General features: G+C 45.8%; 1 protein-coding gene across 1 annotated transcript; it reads right to left on the minus strand.

The window, feature by feature from the left end:
* Positions 1–1,341: 1,341 nt before the first annotated feature.
* Positions 1,342–13,581, minus strand: LOC119406318 (sodium- and chloride-dependent glycine transporter 2). Its single transcript, XM_049420043.1, has 8 exons — positions 13,446–13,581; positions 12,409–12,540; positions 11,059–11,228; positions 9,291–9,472; positions 8,277–8,383; positions 6,768–6,928; positions 5,293–5,396; positions 1,342–1,484 (listed from the first exon to the last, which is right to left on the minus strand). The coding sequence occupies exons 1-8, from the start codon at positions 13,579–13,581 to the stop codon at positions 1,352–1,354; spliced, it is 1,125 nt and encodes a 374-aa protein (XP_049276000.1). The 3' UTR covers positions 1,342–1,351.
* Positions 13,582–26,442: the final 12,861 nt, after the last annotated feature.

Genomic DNA, 26,442 nt, shown 5'->3' on the forward strand with positions numbered 1-26,442 from the left:
TCATAGATTTTGACGGCGTCAACTAGGACCTAAGTTGTTCACAATAAAAAAAAAATGAAGTATACATTGTCCTCAGAGAGGGACATAGACTTAACGTACCAAGAGTCAGGCGATTTCGTTGCGCCAATGTCACCAAAATGCGAAAAATGCAATTTGAAATCTGTAACGGCACGCGCGAGGATTAGGCGCGAAATTGAAAATTGAAACTTTGATCTTGATTTTCTCCCCTATTAATAAAGCTATGATGCTTAAATGAAAGAGGTAATAGTTCTCAGAGCACAAATTATCAATACAAATTATTGATTGCTTCACTTCATTATTCTTTTAACGCATCGAGAATCGAGTCCGCGCCCTCGAACATAGCAGCGGAGCGCCTTAACCGCTAAGTATGCTACATCGGGTTGCTTAGAACGACTTCAAATTTGAGCGCGATTTGCACAACCTTTTTTTATTTCGAAACTGCGACATCAATTTATTTGAAACAACGCAATCTTCAAGCTGCAGTGCACTCAAAATTTGTTCCATTCCCAGTCACCCAGCCATCAAAAACGTACTCATTTTGTGCACCTCTGGGTATACTAATAACATAGAACCACCGCCAGGCAATGATCTATATGGTCAAAAACGGAATTGTGTATAGATTCGCCCAGCAGCAAACGCTGAAGGGACACGGAATTCGCTAAAAAAGTTGAAATTCTCGCTTAGCTTTGAACATAACCACTAAACTAAACGCATCGGCCAGTAGTAGTTTGTGCGACTTACACAGTTTATCATTGAATTACCAGACCAAAAGTTCCCATTTGCCACGAAGCCCATGGCCTGTAAACTTTTGCCGCCGAGTTTACGCTCGTGCGTGTGTGCGCAAAGCAGACATTCATTTTTGCGTGAGTACCACAGCCGGTAAACTTCTTCAACGTGCGTATGTGTGCATGAGGTCTATGTTTGAGTCAGTTAGTGAATGAGTGACTGGTTGAGTTACTGAGGAAACTAGTGATTGATTGATTGATTGATTGATTGATTGATTGATTGATTGATTGATTGATTGATTGATTGATTGGATTGATTGATTGAGTGAGTGAGTGAGTGAGTGAGTGAGTGAGTGAGTGAGTGAGTGAGTGAGTGAGTGAGTGAGTGAGTGAGTGAGTGAGTGAGTGAGTGAGTGAGTGAGTGAGTGAGTGAGTGAGTGAGTGAGTGAGTGAGTGAGTGAGTGAGTGAGTGAGTGAGCGAGCGAGCGAGCGAGCGAGCGAGCGAGCGAGGTGCTGAGGTGAGTGAGTGAGTGAGTGAGTGAGTGAGTGAGTGAGTGAGTGAGTGAGCGAGCGCACTCATGTTCTGCATCCACACCCAGCCTCGATCACCTGCATAGTGAGCGGTATGCCGAGCAGGAATCCGATGCAGCAGGCAACCGCGGCGAGAGTGGTGCGACGCTGACGCAGGTACTCATAACCGTCCTTGAGTGGAGACAACAGAGTCTCCACAAACGCCATCTGCGTGGAAGCGCGAGAGACGGGAAGTTATAATTTGAAACTTCGGGCTTTTCCCGATTTAGTTAATGTCTGAATTTCTATGCGTCCCCTTGGCGTACGCGTATTTTATCGACACCTAGTCAGAGCACTTTTCCGAGTCAGCATGTCGTTAAACATACAGTTCCGAATTTACACAGAACGAAAGTCTAATGCTCACTTGTGATCCCACAGTGAGGAGGAACATCATGGCGAAGAAGACAGCCGCCCAAAGGTTGGGTTGAGACACGGTCGACACCGCTTGCGGGAACGCGATCAACACCAAACCGAGTCCCGTTGTGTACAGGCCGTCAGCATTCATGTCGCCTGCGAAAAGCGCGAAAGATGTAACACCGCTACCATTGAGTTACATGCAAGTATTTGAAATGATTCTTAATGTGAAGAATTCTTCGGTAACCCCTGCGCAAGCCTTCGCAAAATCTCTCCAAGTGTATTTGGTTCTCGCCAAGCCTTGCTACGTTTATCTACGGGAATAGCTCGGAAGAGACACAAAGACAAGGGACCGACAAGGACTGGCTCTGACTTCCAAGTAAACTTTGTTAACATACTATATGAAAAACGAAAACAAAATAGCACATGTGATCACAGCTCATTTATTTGTACATGAAGACGGGAAGTGAAACGGGAACCTAGATAACAAAAACAGCAGAAAAACATCGAGGAAACCAAAAGAACTTATGTCGAGGTTACTTGTGCAGAACTAATGTAATCTATTTCTTTGTTAGTTAGGACAATGGATGGTCTACTTATGCAACTGCCTCTAGTGATAGCCGAAGCCTCAATGATGATGCGCGTGTTATCCTGGTGACGCCTAGCTAAAATCTGTGTCTTGAATGCTTGAGCGCAAATGCATTGGGAGTAATGAATTGCAAGAATACCTTATGTTTCTTTTTGTACTTTTTGGTTGCAAAGGGTTCCTTGCAATTCGTTGTTCCCAATGCGGATGCGATCCAGCATTTCACAAGACACAGATTGTAGCTAGGAATCACCAGGATAACACGCGCATCATCATTAAGGCTGCGGCTATCACTAAAGGCAATTGCATCAGTAAACCACCAGTTGCGCTAACTGACAAATAGATTACCTCAGTTGTTCTACACATGTAAACTGGACATAAGTTCGGTTGGATTCATTGATGTTTTATTCTTTTTCTTTTTGTTATCTCGCTTCCTGTTTCACTTCCCGTCTTCACGCACAAATGTATGAGCTGTGATCACGTGTGCTATTTTGTTTTCGTTTTTTATGTATCGTGTTAATAAATTTTAGTTGGAAGTCAGCGCCAGTCCACGTCGGTCCCTTGTTCGTCTCTCCCGCGCTGTTGGAATACCAACAAGCCCGGAATACCAACTAGCCCGGTCACATACCTTGCGACGTTTTTCGGTTAACGTAATCACATTCGTGCGGCCGCTTTCGAGCGCTTCAGAGTGGACGCGCGACACCTTCGGTTCGTCGAAACCGAACGCTTTGAATAGACTATTTTACAGATGGGTTTCGGTTCCGCCATATTGGGCTGTTAACATTGTCATTTTGTATATTTAACAATTAAACGAACATAGATACGGTAGACGCATACGCATAAAAACTGTTGAGTTGGTGCATTTGACGTTTCGCGACATGAAAAATTCGCGTCTCGATATACAATATTAAGAAAACATTCGTTTAACAGCCTGTGGGGTCCGCTGTCTACTCCAGAGAAGGGTCGCTCGCCGGTTCAACTAAAAAAGCCATTTATTAGTAAAGTTTCAACGTTATGGCGACAAGGAAACACACAATAACAAGTTCACGGCCAAGTCCAACGCACAACTTCCGTGCCGGCCCCGCTAACTTTGGCCTCGGCGGACCGCACGCCGCTCACGTACGCACACCTCACGGCAGTTCGCCGGCAACTCCCCCTTGGCCGCTCGCCACGTCTGATTATGAAGCCTGTCCGCATTCGGGCACATGCGCAGTGGTCCTTGCTGCTGGGTCTTATCACCGCCGGTGTGGACATGGGCGAGGGTGGTGATCGGGTGGTTATCGAGGGTTACCCACAAGGCCAAGGTGGCGACGCCCATGTGTCTTACATGAAATCATCTATACGTTCAGCTGGCTCTTTTTTCATTGTAGCGCACTCCAAATAAGAATGCTCCGAGGCGCTCTCAACTCCAACCTCAAATATCGACCGACGTCTGATCACATGACTGTCTCCTAAGGTTAAAGTTACAGCGCAAACACATAAGGTGCCCCACGAAGAATAGACACGACACACACACAAGAGCTGACTATCAACTGCTTTGTTCCTCCATACGTCAATGCATTACACTGTAACTTTGACCTCAGGATTGTGTACAACAAGACCCGAATGAGGTTTTATCGAAGTCACTGTCTCACCTAGCTTGTTTGCAGCAGAAGCCGCGGTAACGTATTTTCTCTTCCGGTCTCTCAGACGGGGCCTTCCGAGACCTTGCGTGATTTTACGAGATCTTGCGAGCTCTGCAACGCTCTCGCAATGTCTCGCAAAACCTCGCGCTAGTCTCGCGGACGAGGAGCGTCCGCTGAACTGTTGCTGCTCTCGACGGTGTGCTCAATGAACACTGACATTACAGACTTCCGTCGCAGTAAAGGCGGTGTACAGACTTGTCGCAAGGTCAATCTATATTCATAAGTGAGGAACGTCGTGGAAGTGATGGCGCACCTATTTTGAGGAGATCTACCATGGAGATCCGCATTCTGAATGACATGCTGCCCAACACCGTGAACACCACGAGACCGCCCACCAGACTGACGATGACATCGACGACAGCGATGACGTATGCGTCTCTGCAAGAAGGAACGAAACATCGATAGATCGCTTAGCAGCTATCTATCTATCTATCTATCTATCTATCTATCTATCTATCTATCTATCTATCTATCTATCTATCTATCTATCTATCTATCTATCTATCTATCTATCTATCTACTTATCTTGATCTCGTGTTTCTCTCTGTCAATATACATACGTGTATATATATACATATATATATATATATAATATATATAATATATATATATATATATATATATATATATATATATATATATATATATATATATATATATATATATATATATACATATATATATATATATCGCCACTTTTAATCTACTAAGCAACCAGTCGAAGAGAAATAACTCTGGACTTCCAAAAACGAATGACCTTGATTTCTTCTTAGTGTAAGAAAACTTAAGTAACAAGGCACGAAAAGGATGCGAAACGCATCGACCTTTGTTACAGAAGTCTTGTTTTTTTTTCTTTTTGCGCTAAGACAAAATCATGAATTACCAACTGGCCCCTTCATGTACATAACCAAGAAATTTCGTTCTCGTGGTAAGCTTACTCTATACATTTTCCGTCTTCATTTGCTGCAGATATTCAATGATTCATAAACATTAAGGCAACAGAAACAAAATTAACAACTTCATCAACATCAAAGTTATTGTCTAATGCAGTACGAAGGCACCTCATTGTAATCTACAAGTAGAGCCACGTATTTCTTCAGGTACCTTCATAAATCCCCGAACAACAGGTTAACCTAATCACGCCACCTATTTCTGTGCCGCTTTAGACTGCGGCTCAATGCACGATACACAAATGATATATTTGTAATAATTCAACTCGTTCGTCCATACCTATTAAGAGCGTCCATGCGTGGAAATTGACATAATTATTATGATGGATTTTTTTGCAATGCATTTAGGATTTTCTATTAAAGGTTAATTTACGGAAATAAATATTTTTCGCGATACTCACATGCGCGGGTTGTTTGAGAATTCGTTGTAGCTCCCCATCGTGATTACCATGCCCTGAGCCAGTCCCAATGAAATCAGCACTTGCTCGGCGGCTTTCTGCCAAACCTGCGGGAGGAAAGAGGGTAATGGAGGACTGAATGCTTTCGAATGTGCGTCTAAGATCAACGGTTCAAGGAACAATGTCTCTTGTTGACAGAACAGAATCGCGCCAGTCCGGCAGATACTAACAGAAAGTGATTGTTCTTAAATGTTATCTTCAACTAACACGTATTGGTTTTAAGAGAGACATGAGTTAATAAATGACTGAAGACATGCAGCGTAACCATATGCGTAATTATACAGGCATGCGATAACAAACCCCATTCTGAACTTTAGATATTAACCGGAAATGTAAGGTAGTGACGATCATGGGTTCACAACATAGTGAACTGCATCATTACAATGGAGGACACGAACTGTCATATTAAGGGCCTTCGGTTTATGAGTTTATTCTGCGGTCTTAAAGAGAGGCTTAATTTGTTCTGAGGAAGTCGAGGCTGGCTGTTACTCTTTTGAAAATGACGAAGCGATAGTCGAAAGTAACATGAATTAGGCACCTTCCAAAAGGTCCATCTCCTTTGCAGGCGTTTAATGGAACGGACGAGCTGCAAACACAGCAACCAATAGCTTTCGCCACGACCTAATAGAACTCCTGACCTGCACAGATGTCCCCACTCTAGCGCGCCTGTTCTAGTTCAGCCTTTCTGCCGCTAGAGGGAACACATGAGCGGCGTGGCGCTAGTCAGCACCTGTTCGCTTTCGTCAACTTCAGCGCTCATGAAGATGTTTCTGCCAGCGCATAGCACTCATATCGTGTAATTATTATGCATAAATGCAAAATACCTCGAAAATAAAATATTGCGGAATTCTTCGCATTTGTATACACGCTTATGGACACGGCATCATATACGCCGTCCTACATCACAGAAGCCTGCGCCTTCACACGTTAGTCAACCACTATACAATGAATACATAACCGCACTGGATAGTTCGCTTATGCTTCTGTCTAAGTTTACCAAAACAGACACATGTATACCGGCAGTTAGTCACAGAATAGAGGCGTTCTCACTCCAACACCGTCCAAAAGGCTGCAGAATAGCAGACGAACACGCTATACAAGCGACACCAGCGGCGAGAGGCTGAACGAGAATTGGCGCACGCTCTCCCCCAAGAAGCCTGGCTGTCTGTATAGGTCAGGAGTTCTAATAGGTCGTGCGGTTGATGACATGGTTGTCTGTGCCCTTGCCTCAGTCGTGCTGTTAGGTGTTCATCACAGCGCAGAAAAATCCGCGCCAACGAGCCAAATTTTAAATTTTTCTGCAACGTTTACACCCGACCGACTGAGCTTTCATGATGTCCTATAAACTTTACATGTCAGCGCAGACACAACTGACGTGGAAAGACCGTGAACTGGACTACAACAGCTCTACATTTCACCTCGTATTCGAGAAGTCTCCTCCACTTCGGTAGCAGGTAGTAGGCAATCCCAAAGCTGACGCCGGTGAGAGTCGTGCCCCGGATGAGTAAGGCCACCATCATGAGTAAAGACACGAGGACAATTAAGAACGCTACCTGGGTCGAGTGAGGAAAAATACATACTTAATGAACACATTGAAACAAAACGACCGGAGCGATGGTAGGGAGCAAATTTGTGTAGGTGGCGCGGTTCTATTAAGTATGCGATCGTACCAACTTTTCCACCTACTGAGGTAGAACACACTCGCTCGTAGTTCGAAAGAAGCTAGAAGTTCGACGTGTTCACTTGAAAAAAGGCGGTTGCGGGGGGGGGGGGGGGGTGCCGTTACTCGTTCAGAAAGCTCTCCCTGGTTTGATTTGCCCTTGCATCCGTTCTTTGATGAAGGAGATAAATTCACGTTACGTACGTCTGAATGAAAAAAAAAAGACCAGCGAAGATTGAAGAAAGAAGTACTCACGGAGTTCTCTGGAACTTCGAATGCTTTCCTCATGAACTATCAACATATTTAGGGCGCCATATTATTCTAGAGAATTTTTAATTCAAATGTGACATTGATCTAAGTGTGGCTACAAGTTATTTCAAGGCCTTTTCTGTGCCACTCCACACAGATGTGTGCCTTGGGGCAATACGGAGCAAACATTAGCACACAGGTTTGGTGTAACCACGGCGCGTGATGCATCTCCTAAACTTTCCTCAAATAGAAAGGACAACCGTGCTTATTGGCGGCACATTCTCCGAGCTATGAAATCATTATTTATTTCGGATAATTAGGCAAGACTATGCAGTTGCAACAGCCGACACTATACGATAACAGTTTCGTTGCTGTTTGTATCCACGGGAAATATTTCCCGCAAAATTTTATTACCTTTAAATGAATCACTGGACTAGAAATTGTTCAGCAGGACACGCAATTAGCGCAGCAACGCCCCGGGAAATTGATCAGCAACAAAACTACAAATAGGCGAACGAGATGACCGAAAGCTTTAACGGTTCAATCCGGGGCTTCGCTACTAAGTGAACACTCGGGTTGTTTAGCAAGAAACAGTAACAACTGCGTAACGGCCATGGGCACGAACAAAACCGTTTAGAAAAGATGACGTGTTAGACAGACAGAAGCAGTGACAATATGGCATATTTGACTATATAGTAATGCGTATTTGGCCAGGAAACCTTTTTGCGTGTGCAGAACGCTTAAAGAAAGGAAAAGAATAACATAGGACAGAGAGCAGTAGTTCTTTTCTTTTCTTCAAACGTTCTACGCACGCAAAAGAGGTTTTTCTTGCCACTTAGAAGCAGTGGTAACATTATACTTATACGGTAATGAATTCTCCCCAAATGCAGAGGGGGGCGAGGTTTAAGACGCTATCTGCATTTTCAGAAGATTCAGCACTGCGATGTTATTATATGTTAGTATATGGTATGATGGGCTCCGAGGAAACGAACCTTTCCAGAAGATCGGATTCCCCTGCATACGGCGATGAAGACGACAAACCAGGCCACAAGAAGCGCGACGAACAGGTCAGCCTGGACGCCACCGGGTTCGGTGATTCCCGAACTAAGACCCAGGAATCGCTTGCTGTTACATACGTAAAAAAGAAGAAAAACGAGCATATGTAAGAATTGCAGCGAGCTTGCCAAGGGTGGTGTGTGAGGAGCGGGAGCTTCTCATGCCGTGCACCGGCAACACTGGCCAAATGTTGTCAACACTATTCAACATCAGTCGATATTAACCAGAATTAGGCAATAGTCAGGGAACATAAACCAAAATGATTTACTGCTGCTATCATGCAACCAGGCGCCTCCCACTTTTCACCCACATTTCCTAACAGCTTGGCGAGTGTTTCGTCTAACGAATTAGGAAATTATTAGATATAATATATTTATTCTCATAATTTATATTTCGTCTTCATAAGGCGCTTCCAACGGCAGCACTCACTACAGCGGTTCCCGATGCTCTTCAGATGTCTATACACTTTGAAAACCACAACAATTTTCATCAAGATCTTGCTGCTGATCACTCCGCTCAGTTTTACAGAAATGCAACTCCCAGCGTACCAAGATGTATAGAACGCGGGAGAGTGCGTTATCTTTACCTTACGCATGTGATGGTGGTCAATGGTTCGGCAAAAAGCACACGTATTTCAACTAGGTGGAAAACATTGGACGTGTAATATCGGTGTCACACGGGCACTTTTGATCGCGGTCAGGGCCTGTCCGGATCGGGCTCGATTCAGATCAGGTGCTGCTACACGGGTCACTTTTGAGCGCGAACCGGGATGAAGACGATCGCGATCTGCGCATTGCTATCTGGCTCCGTGATCGTGATTTGGCTGACGTTTGCACTCTACTCGATCCGGATTAGGCTGCACCGTGTAGTAGCGACGAACTTGTTGATCGCGATCAAGAAGTTCGATCCGGATCGGCTCTGATCGCGATCAAAAGTACCCGCGTGACACGGGTATAAGATACTGAAATGCACTTGCTAGAAGAACTGCTCCATCGAGGTCTCGTTGGCGTTCTTGCATCCCTTGTATCTGGCCTCGAATTCGTCTCGAGGCACCATGATGACCACGGAGCCGTTATTGATGGCGACTGCGTCACTTTCGGTGGAGTTTACGCGACCGAAAAGAATCAGCAGAGATTCGTTGGCTTCCTTACATGATTTCTGTATTTGAAAGAGAATACGTAGAAAAGAAATAGAGCAGGAATTAGCGCAAGATAATCGTGAAAGTCAGGCTATTTCTACGCGATCTATCTGTTCGTGCATATTGCGCAACCCAGTCACCCTAATTGTGTTATTCTGTCGTGTTGACGAGGTGATGTGTAAGTACATGTCAGAGAGCTTTGTGGTAGAATAGTGCAGCAAACGGGACGACGAACATAGAGGAAAGAGCGCTGTATGCTCTTCGTCCCATTTTCTGCGCTCTTCTTCCACAATGTTCATGAAGCAAATAGCCCACCTAGAACCCTTATGTCAAAGGGTACTTGGGCTCAGCCGCAACGTACAATGAGGCCAGTGACAATCTCACGCAAGAATTTTTCCTTAGCCTACTCTGGCTATAAGATCAGGCATACTGTGGGTAGTTTGTTTCTCACACAACCACCAAATAGAATCCACGAGACTGTTCGGCTCTACAGATTACCTGAATATGCCCCTTCGGAAACATGGTAACTCTACTCTGTACCGCTTAGAAGCAACCTATTTACAGAACACGCCCGTGACACCGGGACGGTTAACACCTTCACGTCAAAGAAGGCACGTGTCGCCTTGCGACTCGATGTCGCTTGGTCCGTCACATACGTTGACACTGACGTCAGAGCCACTACCTACATGTTAACGTATCCGCTACATTTTAGTAGACATTATAACCATGCTAAAATAATCGAGAGCCAGAAAGAAGGCAGAAAAACCGCACTGTAATAAAAAAGTTCGAGAGCTGTTACCCTGATACTATTACCGAGCATTCTCGGCACTTGTTCCGGTCATATTGAAGCTATAGGTCTGACAGCTATAGTATCCGAAACTTGGCACCTTATAAATCTGTATTTGAAAATGCGTTAATGAGCAGATTCAAATATGACGGCTATTAGAGAATTGCAATATGCTCAATAAATTTGTTACGGTACTGGTTACTTTGGAAGCTTGCTAGTTAATTTCTCTGTTTTTTTTTTCTATTTGCTACAGGGAAATACACTGTAGGGCCTTACGTCCCGTACCGTACTATTATTTGAGGCGCACCGCAGTGGGGGACGCCAGACTAATTTGGACTAACTGCGGTTCTTTAATGAGTACCCAAATCTAAGTACACGAGTGTGTACTCCCCCCCCCCCTCCAAACTCAGCCGCCGTAATCGCCTGGAATCAGAACAGCGTCATCGCGTTTAGCAACGCCAGACCGTATAGTCTCTAAGCTATATCGGAGGGCAAACCGTGAGTCGTTCGGTGACGTTGGTAGTAACCTTTGTTTGTGTACATTTCCTCTGGTAACTGCTTGTAAGGCGTCCACGACTGCCGCAAAGGACTTTGTTTGGCAATGAGCGCTGACGACCGAGTCGCCTGTGGACGAGTTGCTTTCGTTATTACAGCGGGAGATTCAGGATTTCTGTGGAATTCGGAGGCTTGAAGCGACCAGGAATCGTTCAACAGAGAACGTCTCTGCAGCAAGCGTTTCGACAAGTGCCTTAAACTCGTCCAAACGTTGGTTACGGTGAAATATTCCATTCACCGATTTCTAATTGCTTCGTTACTTACGAATACCGATCCTTGAACGAAGCAATACTCGTTCGTCCATTCCGGGTTGCACGTGGTCCAGGGCTGCACTTTCCACAAGGAGTAGTAGAAGTAGGCGAGCGCGTAGGACGAAATCACGTTGTAGTAGATGCTCGTGAGGAAGACGGTGTACATCATGACCACGGGCACGCCTGCAGAAATTTCAGAGCGTTCTTATTGGTTCCCTTCGGGGTTCACGTTTCATTCTACAACCCCGTCGCCATCAAAAAGCCATGATAGAAGAACGGCAGGCAGTTTACGTCATCATCACAAAAAACAGATGCCGTAGTGAGGGTTCGATCCTCTGCCCCACTTCCACAACTACCTTCCCAAAGGCGAGCCCGCTAAGCATTACGCCAGAGCTGCGGAAGGGCGACAGGATGAGACCGTAGACCTTAATCTCTATCAATACTGATAACTATAGTCCCCCGCTCCCTCCACCTAAATAAAAAAAAAACAAAATAACTCTGAGAAAGATTAAACTGAGCGAAGCCTCCGATAGCACTTAACTCTAGCGAACTTGGTGGATGGATCCGAAGCGGCTGCATCGTTCGGTCTGAAGCAGTCGGGCCATGTGTCGCCATGTTAGGCTATCAATCATTTTCGGTTCATCTCGGTAACGAAACTCGGCGGAAGACATACTTAAAAAAACAAAAAAAAAGAAACGCGCCTGTCCGTAAATGCAAACCACTGTTCTTTAGTCAATACACTGCTTCGTTCTTTTTGCCTTTGTTCTCAAAGGAACAAGCGTTCTCCATTTTTCGTACCGGAGCTGTACGTTCCCCGTTATATGGAAAAAAAAAAACAACTACTGGAGGCTATATGCGAGAGGTCCGTGTATTGCATTGCACTATGTCAGTATACGTTAATGAACTGCAGTAACACATTTCACGCTATTTGTTACAGCGTGCACTTCACGTGCACAGACACAAAGAATACGTGGCATAGTTGTCAGTCTGCGCCTGCGCCTCCTGTTCCCAATGTTTGCCTTGGTTATGTGCGCGCTTTTTTTTTTGCCTTCCTATAAAGAACTCCGGGCGGTCGAAATTTTCCCGACCCCTCCACCACGGCGTGTCTCATAGCCAGAGTCCGTTTAGTAGTTAAACCGCATAAACCAACATAAATAAAAACGATTGCGGAAGAGCCACCTCTTTAATAACTATGCACACAATACCTGGCCTCTTTCTTACCCTCTTTGTCCCGTATACATGTGCCTCTGATATGTGAACTAATAATAATAATAATAATAATAATAATAATAATAATAATAATAATAATAATAATAATAATAATAATAATAATAATAATAATAATAATAATAATAACAAGTACACTGAGCAAGCGGCACGCATGCGAAGGACTTGATGGCAGAGGAGCTGCAGAACTGTCCCATAATGAGCTCCAAGAAGTACATGGGACGTCCGAGCACCGTCAGCAGGAGCACATACGGCACCAGGAACGCAGCTGCATAAGCGTGAAGATCCCACATAGTTGTAAACGAGACAAAATAATAAGTGTTCGAATATTTCCAAGTCATAACCTGTTCTGCCGTTAGTAATGTATGAGTATGCTTTCATTTGCTTATTACTTTAAAGCTTAATCATGCTGAGAAAACGCGGACGGTAGTTTATGGGTTGTTGCCACAAACCTTGTCTTTTCTGCGAATGAGAAGCAAAGAGGAGAAGGAAAGCGCAAAGGAATAGTAAAGGTGCCGACGTCTGCAACACGTGGCCACTGACGAAGCATCAAGAAAGGGAGCCGCCGTATCAGTAGGCCTCCACATCAACCCGGAAACACCACTTTAAGCACCCCTCCATGACAATCACCTAGCCAAAAGAAATGCTTCATGTTTCATCTCATAAGAAAACTCACAGGAGCCCTTATCGATTCACCTAAGATGACTGGAAGGCGAAAGTCATCTTCTACTTCTTCTTCTCAGTCGATGTACTAGTCCTTCCAGCACCCCCACCCCCCTACCCTCCGAAACCTTTCTACAGCGAACGTGGTTTTGAGCAGTGTCCAGGATCGTAGGCATTGCAATATTTGCGCACCACACGCGGCTTTGCAATGCCTCCAAGATCGGCCCCCCTTTGACCAAGGGACGATGTCTTGTGATGGCTGCATCATGAGACGTCACGCTATGTAACGTTACAACGTCGGAATGATAACGTCATGATGGCCTCACAAATTTTGACGATCTGTGACGTCATAATGACGTAATCACGTGATTATTTTTCGCATCACTTTTGTTGATGTCGACGCCGCCGATGGTCAATTTTTGCGTTTGATTTTCTTCTGCAACTGTACTACTCCGCTGCAGACAAGCAGGAAATATTTGACGGATGAAAGGATTTCGACTCGCCACGTACCGCCTCCGTTCTTGTAGGTGAGGTACGGGAACCTCCAGATATTCCCGAGGCCGAAGGAAAGAGAAAGGCACGAGAGAATGGGCTCGATCTTGTAACCCCACTGGTCCCGCGGCTCGGCAGCTTCCGCAGCTTCCATGATTCCCTAGAGCTGCGGTCGAAAAAGAAGAAAGAATTAGCACGGTCGCACCACGTCTTCGTGTCATAATTAACCACTCACCGGCTGACTACATATAGCGTAAACGCTCACGTCTGCTCCCACACTGACCGAGGGTACTATTCTGGGCACTGTCAAGTTCATTATGCAAGCACAACAGCGCTAAAAAAGACAAGTACCAAGAAAGACAGGACACAGGTGCTGAACTCTCAACTAAAAGTTTATTCGAAGGTACATGAACATATATAAAGCTGCCGACCTAGTCACATGAGAAACCTTTGCATCTACGCAGCAGAGTAATCGGGGTCAATAAAAATACCTAATCATGTCAAAGAGATACACATCTGTCATGAAGGCGAAAAGAAGAAGGAAATCCACAACAATAGAAAACATACATGACAGTCTAAAATATGATACACATTAACGCGGCAGGTTTAAATCCAGGTGGCGAACTTCATTGTCCCCAATCGAAACCGACGGTTTACTCACGCAATCTTCCCCCTCCCTTTCAATGTAAAACGCTTCTATTAGTGCATTAGTGAAACGGTCTCTAGTGCATTTGTCCTGTTGACCAAATAAGCACGTGGTATGCACTGCCCTCGGCTGGCAGCCACATTCCCTACATTGAGCTGGCAAGTACAAAATCCCAGGTGCTTGGATAAGTGTTCTTTAAAACTAACATTGACGCACCGCCCGGTTTGTCCTATATACCCCCCCCCCCCCGCGCATGATAATGGAACCCTATAGACAATGGATGAGTTGCAGCGAACATATCTCTTATTTGTTTCTCATTGGGACAGTGCCTTATTCAGAGCCTGTGTCGTGTCTTTCTTGGTCTTTGTCTTTTTAGCGCTGTTGTTGTTGCATAATGAATTACCACCAACTAGCCCAAGTATCTATTCTAGTACTGTCAAATTCGTCATCTTGTAAGCTCTGATTAGGCCAGAGCGCAACTACGGCCTCTCTGATTGGCATAAAAATCCGCCGTTACAAATTTTGACAACATGGTGGAATTTGACAGTGCCTGGAATTGGACGCCGGCACTCACTCACGTTCATAATAACACCTGCTCACCGAGGCGTAGGTTTTCCACTTTCCCGGGAGAGCGGCACCGAGGAAAGTGAAAAGCTCAACACACTGTGTACTGAAGGTGGCACAGGAAATAGATCTGTTGTTGAAGCCACAATTTCGAACTGTTTCCAAAGTGCATGTACGCATGGTTCACTACAGCAGTGTACTGCAGGTCTACAACAAAATGCACCTGGTATATAGCCTCCTAGGCTATGATTGGGGCTGCTAAGGTATCTGGCCCGGAGGGGAGCGGGAAGGGGGACGGAATACTTGCACCCCCCTTGGACAAGGTCGGAGGGGTGAGGGGGGGGGGAGGGGCAATGCCTTAACGTCGTGGTGGGCATGTACATGTACCTAGCTTATACTGCAAGACCTCTGTTAGCTGCTCTCATCATCTGATAACGTTACCGCACGAAGTGAGCAGCTAGCGCAGCTAAAACTTATCTGGATCGTGGCCCGCCAACACGTAAAGGTAAACGGTATGGTATTACCGGTACTACTAGAAAAACCGTACTATAGCTCTTGGTTTCAGTTATATTTCTGTTGCTGTTCTACTCGCCTACTCACTAACGTATGGAAAAATATCTTCACATGTAACTAATCCCTTAGGTCTCCACTAGGACAGGCAGCTCGTAAAGAAGACTTTATATTGGAAACGCCAGATGCAGAATTCATTAAATGAAAGAATTTTCCTTACCTTGTAAAGCTTGCAAGAACCGATTCCTTCGTTCTTCTTCTTCTTGTTTTTTTATATCACTGGATAAGACCCACTACGGGGGGGGGGGGGGGGGGCGTGATCAAGAAGGAGAAGCTTTTGCGATTCTCTTAACCACCTCAGGGTTGAAGATTAACTAGCTAGTAATGCTTTAACATAATAAAATACAAAAGCTGAAATGCATAAACGAGATTGAAGGTCAGATTAATATGGACGTTAAAAAATTCGGCAGATCCCGCGTACCGTGGGAGTCGATGGCATGCGAAGCACGCGGCGGGTAGGTGACTGTGGCTTAACTTTTTTTACTGAGCGACACGTTACAAAGTGACGCTAAATATTTGTATAAATTTTAGACGCACACACATATACACGCTGAAGAGCCGCATATGTCTTATATATCCAGTTGTTTACGGTTCGGTAACGCTTCCAATGGCAACGTGGGTATTACCAACACCAGAAGCGGTAAGCTATGTAGTGCTTTTACGTGTCCCGAGAACGCACGCATGTTTCACGAACCCGTGTGCATGTGCGCAAGAAGTTCTTGACAGTTCTTGAACAAGGGCATCATCACCGTGATCAGTTTGCACCAGCAGCTGGTCATGACTTGTTATCGGATCCGGTCGTGATCGCGGAGACGAGGGGTTCATGTGTAGTTAACTATGCGGTATAGTACAGCTGTTGGAAATCGTGGATGCCTCGGTCACTTCGTCGATAAATTGTCTGTCGATAAAGCCGGCGACATGTCGGAACCTGAAGTCACGCTTCGCTTTGGTGAGGTATAGGCCGTCGAGGCTGGTAGGCCTGGATAGTGCTACACAGACCAACATCAGTGGATGGTGTTTGTCGTATTCGAAGACTACCTGGGCCTATGTGCCCTACGTAGACTAGTCTACAAAGCAGCTGTCAATCAATCTGGCATCATCCTCGGTCAGCATGAGGCCATCGCCCACCATCGTAAGAAATGAAGAGGTCACTGCGTCTTTCTGGTGCACGAAGTGCGCTGTACGGTGCGGTGATGTGAATATTATATGTAACTTTCAATATTGTTTTCCTCCGGGGTAGAGCAATGCTTCAATATAGCTTGCTGAATCATAAGAATACAACGTAATGTTTATTAGACTGCTATAAAAGCGGAGCCAACACTGGAACCACAGACGTTATTCTGATATGACGCCTGTATCGTAGGAGTACACATCGCAGGAGCATCATGTAGTGTTTATTGCTTTCTTGTAAAGTTAGATAGCCAGCACCACAACCACAATTGACGTTACACCGATATTACGCCTGCGCAGGCTGTTTTTCCAAACCAGTTTATAGACCTGCCATGGCTCAGTGGTAGAATACCTGATTGCCACGCAGAATGCTTGGGTTCGATTCGTGCTAGGATCCTAATTTTCATTATTTCCATTCTTTGAGTCAACGCTGACGATGTCGGTTTTCCTTAACGCTCTCGCATTTATATTAGCAATGTCTTGTTCTCACCGTTCCTGGGTAGATATAAACTGTGAATCACCTGTGGCGCATACCCGTACACCGTGTGCCGTGGTAAACGGGTATGTGCCACACGTGTCTAGTGGAAAGGGTTTGAGGACGTACGCGACAGGATTTTAACGTTATTCATGTCATGACCCGCAATCATATTCGTCAAATCATCGTACCCTCCCATGCGAATTTTGGTCTACACCAAGTTAAGGAGGCGATCATGAGAGCACCCAGACGTAGGCGGCTAGATAGATAGATAGATAGATAGATAGATAGATACGTAGATAGAAACGCTCAAAGTGCCAGAGGTTCGCTAAGAAATGCTTCGCATTTAATAATCATAGCATTCAAAGGAATAAGAGTCAATAAAACATCAGAGCCCTTACACTACCGTAAAGATGGCTGTGGCTGCACGCTCTGGGGCAGTGGCTTCAAGCCGTCATTGTGCCCGTTCACGCTCCTGTGCGCTAGCGCTCCTTCAATTCTTGCTGTTCTTCCTTCGATTTAACGACAGGCGTCCGTTCCATAGCGAGTCCAATGGGCAGCTGCTGATAACAGCGCGAGCGTGGTTTCTACGTCACGAGACAAAGTGGCACAACGACGATTTATGGGAAGTGCCGACGCCGAGTATCACGACACTCACGAAAGATTCATCAGCAATGGCAGGGGGGGGGGGGGGGGCGAGGGGCGATGCGCGTTGGTGTGCCGAATATTGTTGTTCTACGCGTCGTTTTGTCCGCGGACGCGATCCACCAGAGCGTAGTCATATAAAGTTTCGACGTAACGTAAGTTCTCAGAATTTAACAGGGTAATCGTTTCGTGTCTGATAAAATTACGACTGGAACAGAATGCATCTCTTTGACCTAATCGCAGTGACCACGCGCCTAGTGTAAGAACGATTGTTGAAGTTAGAGCAACTTGACGAAATGAACTTCGTAAAAATCATCTTTGCCTTGTAAACCGCTTGCAAAATATAAATAATGTTCAATGGTTTCAGACACGTTACAGAAGAAACTCAAACACGTCAGAAGCTCAGGGTAACATGAAGCTTGAAGAGGGGAAATATTCTCGTACATTATGTGCCGTCGGAGCCAACGTTCCGACAAGTGGTTTTGTCTCATTCAACGCAGCTGCTGCCTTGAAGAGGACAAGACCACTTGTCGAAACGTCGGCTCCAGCAACACACCGCGCTGAAGAATTTTTCAGTAGTGACACAAGGAGATAAGGCTAGACCAGACCTGCGTAGATATATCAAGTGGTGGAACTCCTTAATATTAATTAAAAGGTAATCGATCTCCTTTTTGACACCTGAGCGTGTTCGTCCTCATTGAGGGAGCATATCCAAGGCTAGTGTAGATAACAGCTATATATATATATATATATATATATATATATATATATATATATATATATATATATATATATATATATATATATAGTCCCGCTACGCTAATGACAAAACCTCCCAGGCTCCCCTCATGCAATGGCCTAAGACGACTCGAAGGCGAAAGCCATCTTTTTCTTCCCAGCAAATGTATTGATACTCCCCTTCCCTCCACTACGAAATCTTTCAGTACGTAACGTAGTTTTGCGCTTCCTCCAGGATAGGATGCATTACAAGCTTTCTGCTCCTCAATGGTTTCGCACAGCCTCCGTGATCTGCCCTCAGTTGACGAAGCGACGATTATCTGCGAGGACGTCATCATGACGTCACTATGACGTCACAAATTCTGAAGTCAGTCACGTCATGATGACCTCAGAGGGGGACGTCATTGATGGCATCATGTTACATTGAGGTCATATCCACTTTGATACACCGCTGTACACACACATTCACTAGAATATCACGTGAATTTTGAGCGATTTTTTAAACGGCGGCGCTGTTTAAGCATGGGGAATCCCCGTTAGTCGCGAACAAGAAATATCATATTCATGAACCGGCACGCGCTCTTTTCGCCCTCTTCTTCCTCTACGCCCTCCTCTTCATCTTCCGCTTCGCTTCCAGAACACGGGCTCCGATTTGTCCGGCGTGGGATGCAATAACTCTGATGGGCGAGAGAATGAGTAGGGAGAGCGAGAAAGAAACAGATAGAAAGAAAGAGGAAGAGAGAAACAGAGAAAAGAAAGGGAAGACAGAGAAGGAGAAAGATAGAGAAATAAATAAAGAGAGAAAAAGAAAGAAATAAGAAATAAACAGAGACAGAAATACATAGAAAAACAGATAGAAAGAGACAAAAAGAAAGAGAGGAAGAAAGAAACAGAAAAATAAAGAGAAACTAAGAAGGCCGCCCAGCTCCGCACTTCCTTCAAGCTTGGCGTCACTAGTGCGAAGCTGCCCTATTTTGTTTTACTTTGCTTTTTTTGTATCATTCGTGTTGACATTGACGGCGGTGTCACTATGTGTCGTCAGGTCTCGCCAAATCTCGAAGACGACGGCTACGGTCAATTTTCGCGTTCGATGAGGCATCTAAGGCCCTCGTCTTAATATTATATTCACATTCAGACGCAAACTAGACTGCAATGTGTTCCCATCTGGGAACGCATCAAGGCGACCCGACTGAGCTCGAGCCTTGTATCAGTCGCGGAAAGACGACAAAGATGGGCCAATGCACGTTAAGGTCGGGTTAGACTTTAATGCTACTATTGTAATGTGTCTTCGGGATAACTATTTGGCTGTCTGGTCTGGTTCTACGAGTACACCATTATTGCACTCTCTCCTTTATATATTTGTTTTTTCTTCTCTTTAATCGTCGTGTAATATTCCGAATATTGTTCATAGTTTCTTACGAACGATTCTTGGCCAAGACCCCAACTTGGGCACGAGCCACACCAGAAAGAAATTACCATCACCATCATCATTCACCAGCCCGTTCTACCAGCAAGTTCATTCCGCAAGGTCCGTTGACGAAACCAGAGTACCACCGTTCTGCAGCCATGGAGGGAACAACGTCGAGTTCGTTCGATGCGCCGAGGGCTTGCGGACCCCAAGGTGGACGGTTACTTACATCGGTGTTGGACCACGTGCCTCCACATGGGCCGTTGTTCGCTTCATTGCTCAACACACGGGAAGACTCGTGGCGAATGGCCGGTCCAGCTTCCCGAGAGTACATCGTTCCGACTGCTGCGGACCGGCGCAGTTCTCCCATGACGAGCAGAGTCAGCTTTCAGGTACCACTAATAATAATTTTTGGGGTATTACGTCCCAAAACCACTACATGATTAGGATAGAGGAAATGTTGGAGGACTCCGCAAATTTGGACCACCTGTGCTTCTTTAAAGGGCCATGACACGGTCGCCCAAAGATTTGTGGTTTTCAGCGAAAACTAGAAGTAGAGGGTCTATTAAGTCTATACGGACTTCAAAAGTGGGCCGTAAAAGACTATTTCACTGCAAAACAAGACCTAGAAGTCGCCGGCTGTAAAGCCCGCCCACCGCCGGCGACCGCCATATTGCTATCGTGCGTGTGATGTCACGTGCAGCACGGAACGGAGCCGTCGCCTTCTACCAAAGTTTCAGCCGCTGCAAATCGTTCAGTTTCATAGCCAAGCTGAAGAAACCTCAAATATCTCGATATCACGTGCAGCTTACGACGGAACAATATCGATCGCCGCATGCAGAGGCTTGCACAGCTAGCTGCTTGTTACGTCACGGCTCGCGAGTGCACCAGTGTTGCCTGACTCTCGGACCGCTCGCGTGTTTATAAAAATATTCGATTATAAATTTGTGCTCGACCAAATGCGCTAAAATTTCGCCAGCTTATTTGTAAATGCACAAGGATTAATACGCATAACACAGATTACGATGGAAAATTGGGTGTCAAGGCCCCTTTAACATGCGCCCGAATCTACGCACACGCGCCTCTAGAATTTTGCCCCCAGAGGAATGCGGCCGCCGACACCGAGATTCGATCCCGTTACGTTCGGTTCAAAGTTTTCAGGTATTTTGTTTCCTCACAAATCGTGACAAGCGTGTTTTGTAAGCATTTCCAGCGTTCGCGTGCAGGTTCAGTGCAACATTACACTGCGTACACGCCAACTTATGTTTAGTTAAATGTTTGTGTTCGCCGTGAAACGTACCGAGGACCCTCTTAATGAAGTGGAAAGAGATTTTGGATAATACTGAGCTTTCCCTAGACTCTGAACCTAAATGTCGGGCTCAAATAGTGAACATTGATTCTGTAGATTCGATGGGGAGCCAGTTGTATAAAAAAGTGATGGATTCGAATCCAAACATCACCAACTCATTATTTGCTTGAACGCGTACTCGCTAATCAACATCATATTGTACTCAACTGTAACTTTGGTCTCTGCTGGAATAACTTTGGAATACCGTACGAAGGCGCCTCAGAAAGACAATCTACCATCCGTTCGCTTGAATGATATATAACACACACACACACACACACACACACACACACACATTATATATATATATATATATATATATATATATATATATATATATATATTGCAAAAGGTGGGTGTAAGAACATACTATGAAATCCATACATACACGCATTTAGGCATGGATTTCAATCTTAATGAACCCAAGGTTTTGAGGGAAACCCGCCTTGTCGCAAGGCATCACGGTATAAACTAAAAGTAAAAGGTAAAACAAAAACGTAAAACTAAAGGACGGGTTTTCTTCAAAACCTCAGCTTAACAGACACTGGGCTTACGGCCAAGCCAGGTTGCAGTCAAGGTTGCCGTCAGGTGAGCAAGGACGTCGGATCCTTATTCTTTTCATAGAAGTAAGCAGCGCGAGAAGCAGCTTACTTCCATGGATCCATGCCAACTGGCCAACTGGCCCAGCTATCTACACTTCTGCCTTATTCTTTAGTTGTCAGTGTGCCTATTTCTTTTCATCATTTCTGTCTCGTTTCATATATTTGCTCATCTGCTGCAATAATGATTATTTTTCTGCTCATAGGCCTGTGCATTAGACCTGCCCCTAATATAGTTCTTGCTTTTACGGCTTCCTCTTGCAGACGCTTCATTCGGAACTTCACGGGCGCTGTATGCAATGAACAAAACTTCGAGTAGAAATATATACAGTGCTTCACAGAACGTGTTTGTAGCGTTCTCTTATTACCCGATATGAAACGTTCCTTAACAGTAATATGATAACACTCATTGCTAAGGTTTTACGTCCGAAAACCGCGAGATGATTATGAGGGACGCCGTAGCAGAGGGATCCGGAAATTTCGACCACCTGGGGTTCTTCAACCAGCAGCTAAATCGACGTACACGGGCCTCTATGATTTTCGGCTCCATAGAAAATGCGGCGGCCGCGGCCGGGATTCAGTCCCGTGACCCCAGGGGTCAGCAGTCGAGTACCATAACCACTACACCACCCCGGCGGTTCGTTCCCCAACAGCCTCGTTACCATTGCTTGCATGCAGACAGGACCGAGCTACCTCGATCAGACGGTCGCACAGGACCAAACGAGTACATGGTCCAGCACCACGACCAGCACGACGACCGACGTGGCGTCCAGCGACGCTGCCAGTACCACGTCGGAGACTACGACCACGTCCGGTGATCGCCGGCGCACCAGACGATCGGGTACGGAGCTGCAGCCGTACAGTATGCCGCTCGAGGGCATGCCAAAGGACGCAGACTCCAAAGGGCTCTCCGAACAGTGAGTTCAGATTAACGGCACGATGTTCTCAACCATCCTTAAGGTTCACACCTACGACCAGCACCGGTCGCGCGAACAATTCAGTCGCAAAGCGACTAATCGAAAATGGCCGGTGTGGTCGCGAAGCGACTACTTTTGCTCAGTCGCTCACTGCTCGATTTTTCAGTCGCGCGAGTGTTGTCGCAACCCTCTGAACCAATGAGATGCGTAGGAACAGGACGTCACCTTATTTTACGGGGCAATGGCAATGCGAACCATATGCGAGCAGACGTGAATTCTGTGTGGTGACACAGTGTGATACGCACGCAGGTGTGAACATCGGTCGACTCGGATCGCTTTTTTGTCCCACAAAGCAATATGTTGGGCGAGTTGGGTTCTAGCCTCCATATTCACAGAGCGAGACGACACCAGAGAGAGAAAGGCATACAAGACACAGGGAGCGCTCCGTGTGCCTTGTGTGCCTTCTTCTCTATGGTGTCGTCTCGCGCTGTAAATATGGAAGCTTTTAGGGCCGAAGCTCCTTATAGGGAACCCAAGCTCAAGTTTGCGGCGCGACGACAGCGCCGCGCCAGCCGCGCTGCGGCTCTGTCGGAAAACACTGAACCGTCGCGCGGCCGACTCAGCCAGCCCCTTTCACGGTAGCGGTAGCGCACGTGCGCTCGCGTTCTTCTCTCGGTGCGGGTAACTGTGGGGCCGTCAGCTCGGCACGTTGAACCGAGAGGCTTGCTGTGCGAAGCTGCGCATTTCCACGATGGCAGAAGCGACCCCGCGGAAGCGCAAGCGTGGTCCGAAGTATTGCGGTTTAGTGGCCAGCCACAACAGTGCAGACAAGGCACACGATTCACGTGTTAAACTGTATCGGTTCCCGGGCGTGTCGCACGAGAAATAAAGGCGGCAAGCGTGGATAGCTGACAGCGCTGTCTCGCCTTCTATTCTGGCTGTCATAGTTCATCGCTTTCGTTCGTTCCGACTACCTGAATCGGTAAGTAACGGGGCGCAGTAATGATTACTCGCTGTCTTCTCGCATTGTTAAAGTCCAGTTACGGTTGTAGGTGAAGCAACTTTGTGTTTTGATTCCCCGTGCTCGTGAGACCTACCCGTCGTTGTTGAACGTTCACATTCGCGTTATACCGTTAGCGTTGCGCGGTTGGTTGAATTCAACTGAACTCCGCACATTGTCAGAAGTTCGGCGCCTGCATTTCACGCGTCGGGAAGGCTGCTTTATCACGCCGGAACGGACGTCTGTGCATTTTCAGCAAGCTTTGACATCGTTCTGCAGGTTTGCTTTGTTTTTGTCACTTTATTGGGGTGATATATATTTAAGCCGCTAAATATAACTGGCACTTCATACATGCTTTGCAATTGCAACCTTGAATTAACCACCTTCTGACTTTGTGCGATTTTCTAGCCGCGTTCACGCAACAGGTTTTATACGCCTGTCAAGTCGGTATCATAAAAAGAGACTGCAAGCATGACGCGAGAGCCGAAAAAACGAGGCGAGCATTTCATCTTGCTTTACAGTGGTTGAAGCTCAGCTAGCTGCCTCGCGTCTTAATCGGCGGGTGATTCTCCAGCGGCACGGAGGACTTGACTCTAACCTTTTCAGGAAGCAGTGCCATGGCCGTATAATCTTTCTTTCGCACGCCGCAAACGTTTGTTCACGAAAGTACACGGCTGCTACTGTAAGCATGCCATATCAAAACAACAATCATATGATTCGTAGTCCACGCCGCAGAACATCGATAGCGTGTACGGCTTCATTTCGGAGTGCATGTGGACCATTATTCATCTTTAACGTGACAGAATGAGACTTACCTCGAGGTATACGTCCTACACGGTGTAATCGCGACTTGGGAAATGCATTTTGCTTTGAGTCGGGCGTGGTTGTCGTCGATCGTCTGCTCTTCACCGTTAAGGTGATTGACGAGCTTTCCTCATTTTATCAAGTTCGCTTTGCGGAAGTGCCAGTCAAGCTTGAAGATCCTTTTGAAGCCGCACTGCACGCGGTACATTGTGAGACGCCGCAAGTGAACCGCGAGAGCTCTGCACGTGCACGGAAGCGAGCGGCAACGCGGTGGCGAGAAGGGAAAGCGCTCGCTGATCACGCCCCAGTTTCTCTTTTTCTGCCAGAGATGGCGCTGCCTGTCAAGAGCAGCAGCGCCGCTAAGCGTTGCTTGGGAAGCCGATAGCGGCACCCGTTCGTCCCTCGTAGCGTAGTATGTAACCAGTCTTACGCTTTGACCTGCAAGGTGGTGCCGGTGGGAGATTTTTCCTGTGCGTTGTTGAACAATAAAAAAATTCGCAGCGTTAGCTAAAAGCCGACTTCTTCTGTCTCTCATTCCCATTAGCAGCCATTCTTTACCTCCAAGGTAGTGCCTGGTGAGATTTCTCCTGTGCGTGATTAAACAATAAAAATTTTGTTCAAAACGCCGTTGATTGATGAAATAAACCAACAAAAGACGCCAGATGTTTTGTAAAAGCAAAACGAAAGAACGCCAGAGGTTTCTAAAGCAAAACGAAAAGACGCCAGCTGCTTAACGAAAGACGCCAGATGTTTTCTAAGCAATGGTTTTCTAAACAATGAAAATTCACAGCGTACATGTAAAATTAAAGTGCGCTGCAAGTCGTCATAACTCATCGAACCTTTAGTATAAACGCGCCCGATCTCACGTCGGTGATGATGTACTGGGCAGAATTCACGGAAGATTCACGGTTTACCGATGAACCTCCGCAGCTTCGCCCACTCATCATCATTCACTCCGTGGATATGCTGTGATTTTTTTGGTCACCTGTCGCAATTGGTAGCGCGACTGGTGCTGGTCGCATGTGTGAACACGCCTTTAGAGTTATAGTGCAGCGAGAAACAGCGTAAAAAAGAAGCATGACGGCATGCAGGCGCGTCTTGTTCCGAGACAAAAAGCACCGTAACACATAAGTCACACGTTCATGTTACTTTTTTTCTTAGGTGGTACTGTCGGGCGAGTAGGTTGTACATGATATTGAGAACAGCAGCACACAACTCAAGAAGTTATGGACAAACAACTGTGTTATGAGTATTGTTGTTTGTTTGTCTATGTTTTGTTAAGTTTTGCACTGCTGTTCTAAAGTTCGCTTCTTTGTCCATTGTCCGCTCCTTTGCTGTTTGTCAAAAGACGCCTTGGATACACAATTTTGCAAACAGCAGTTTTTTTTTTATTGGAGCATAGCTCGCAACTAACGTTAACTCTCATGAAGCTTTCCGAAAAACTTAATATGTCAAACTGGTTTTAGTTATGCAGATGCGAGAGGTTACCGTAGCTCGCCAGGGCCATGACATTGAGTGGTCAATGGCAGATTGACAGTGAAGTTAATGTGAGCTGAAGGGTTGTCCTCAATTAATATCCTGTACAATATGTCTATGGATTAACGTATGAGCTTGAGTACGTGTAGAGATATTTTTTTCAAGGTGTTGAAGTTCTTGGGAAAATATATCTTAACGAAATCCTCCATCACAATTCCGAAGACGTTACCAAAGCGTTTGGTGTCTCGTAAACGCGAAAAGTGACCGTCGGCGTCGAGCGCGTTAGCGTCAACACGAATGCAAAAAATCGCCATCCACTTTACGTCATCATGACGTCACAGGTCGCCAGTATCTGTGACGCCATCACGACGTCATCATGACTACAGATGATGCTGTAGTCGCTTGTTTGAAGGTGTCCGATCCAGGAGGCACTGTAGAACCACGTTGGGTGCTAAAAGCTTTCGGAGGGGTGCAGAGGAGGATCAATACATCGACTAAGAAAAAGAAGATTGTTTTCCACTTGAAGCTGTATTAGGCAAATGCATAAGGAACCATGTGACTTCACTGTAGATGACAATAAACGCAACTAAAATATTTTAAAGCATGCAGCATTTTCATCAAAAGGAAAATTTTCAAGCTAGGAAAGAGAATACGG

This window comes from Rhipicephalus sanguineus, chromosome 10, assembly GCF_013339695.2.
Source record: "Rhipicephalus sanguineus isolate Rsan-2018 chromosome 10, BIME_Rsan_1.4, whole genome shotgun sequence".
Lineage (NCBI taxonomy): Eukaryota > Metazoa > Arthropoda > Arachnida > Ixodida > Ixodidae > Rhipicephalus > Rhipicephalus sanguineus.

What these genes read in the sequence shown, in the direction of transcription:
- LOC119406318 (XM_049420043.1), bottom strand. Translation starts at nt 13,581, where the DNA reads ATGGAAGCTGCGGAAGCTGCCGAGCCGCGGGACCAGTGGGGTTACAAG. An exon ending in CACCTACAAGAACGGAGGCG is followed by an intron (nt 12,541 to 13,445) that starts GTACGTGGCGAG and finishes ACGCTTATGCAG; the next exon opens with CTGCGTTCCTGGTGCCGTAT. An exon ending in ATGCGTGCCGCTTGCTCAGT is followed by an intron (nt 11,229 to 12,408) that starts GTACTTGTTATT and finishes AAATTTCTGCAG; the next exon opens with GCGTGCCCGTGGTCATGATG.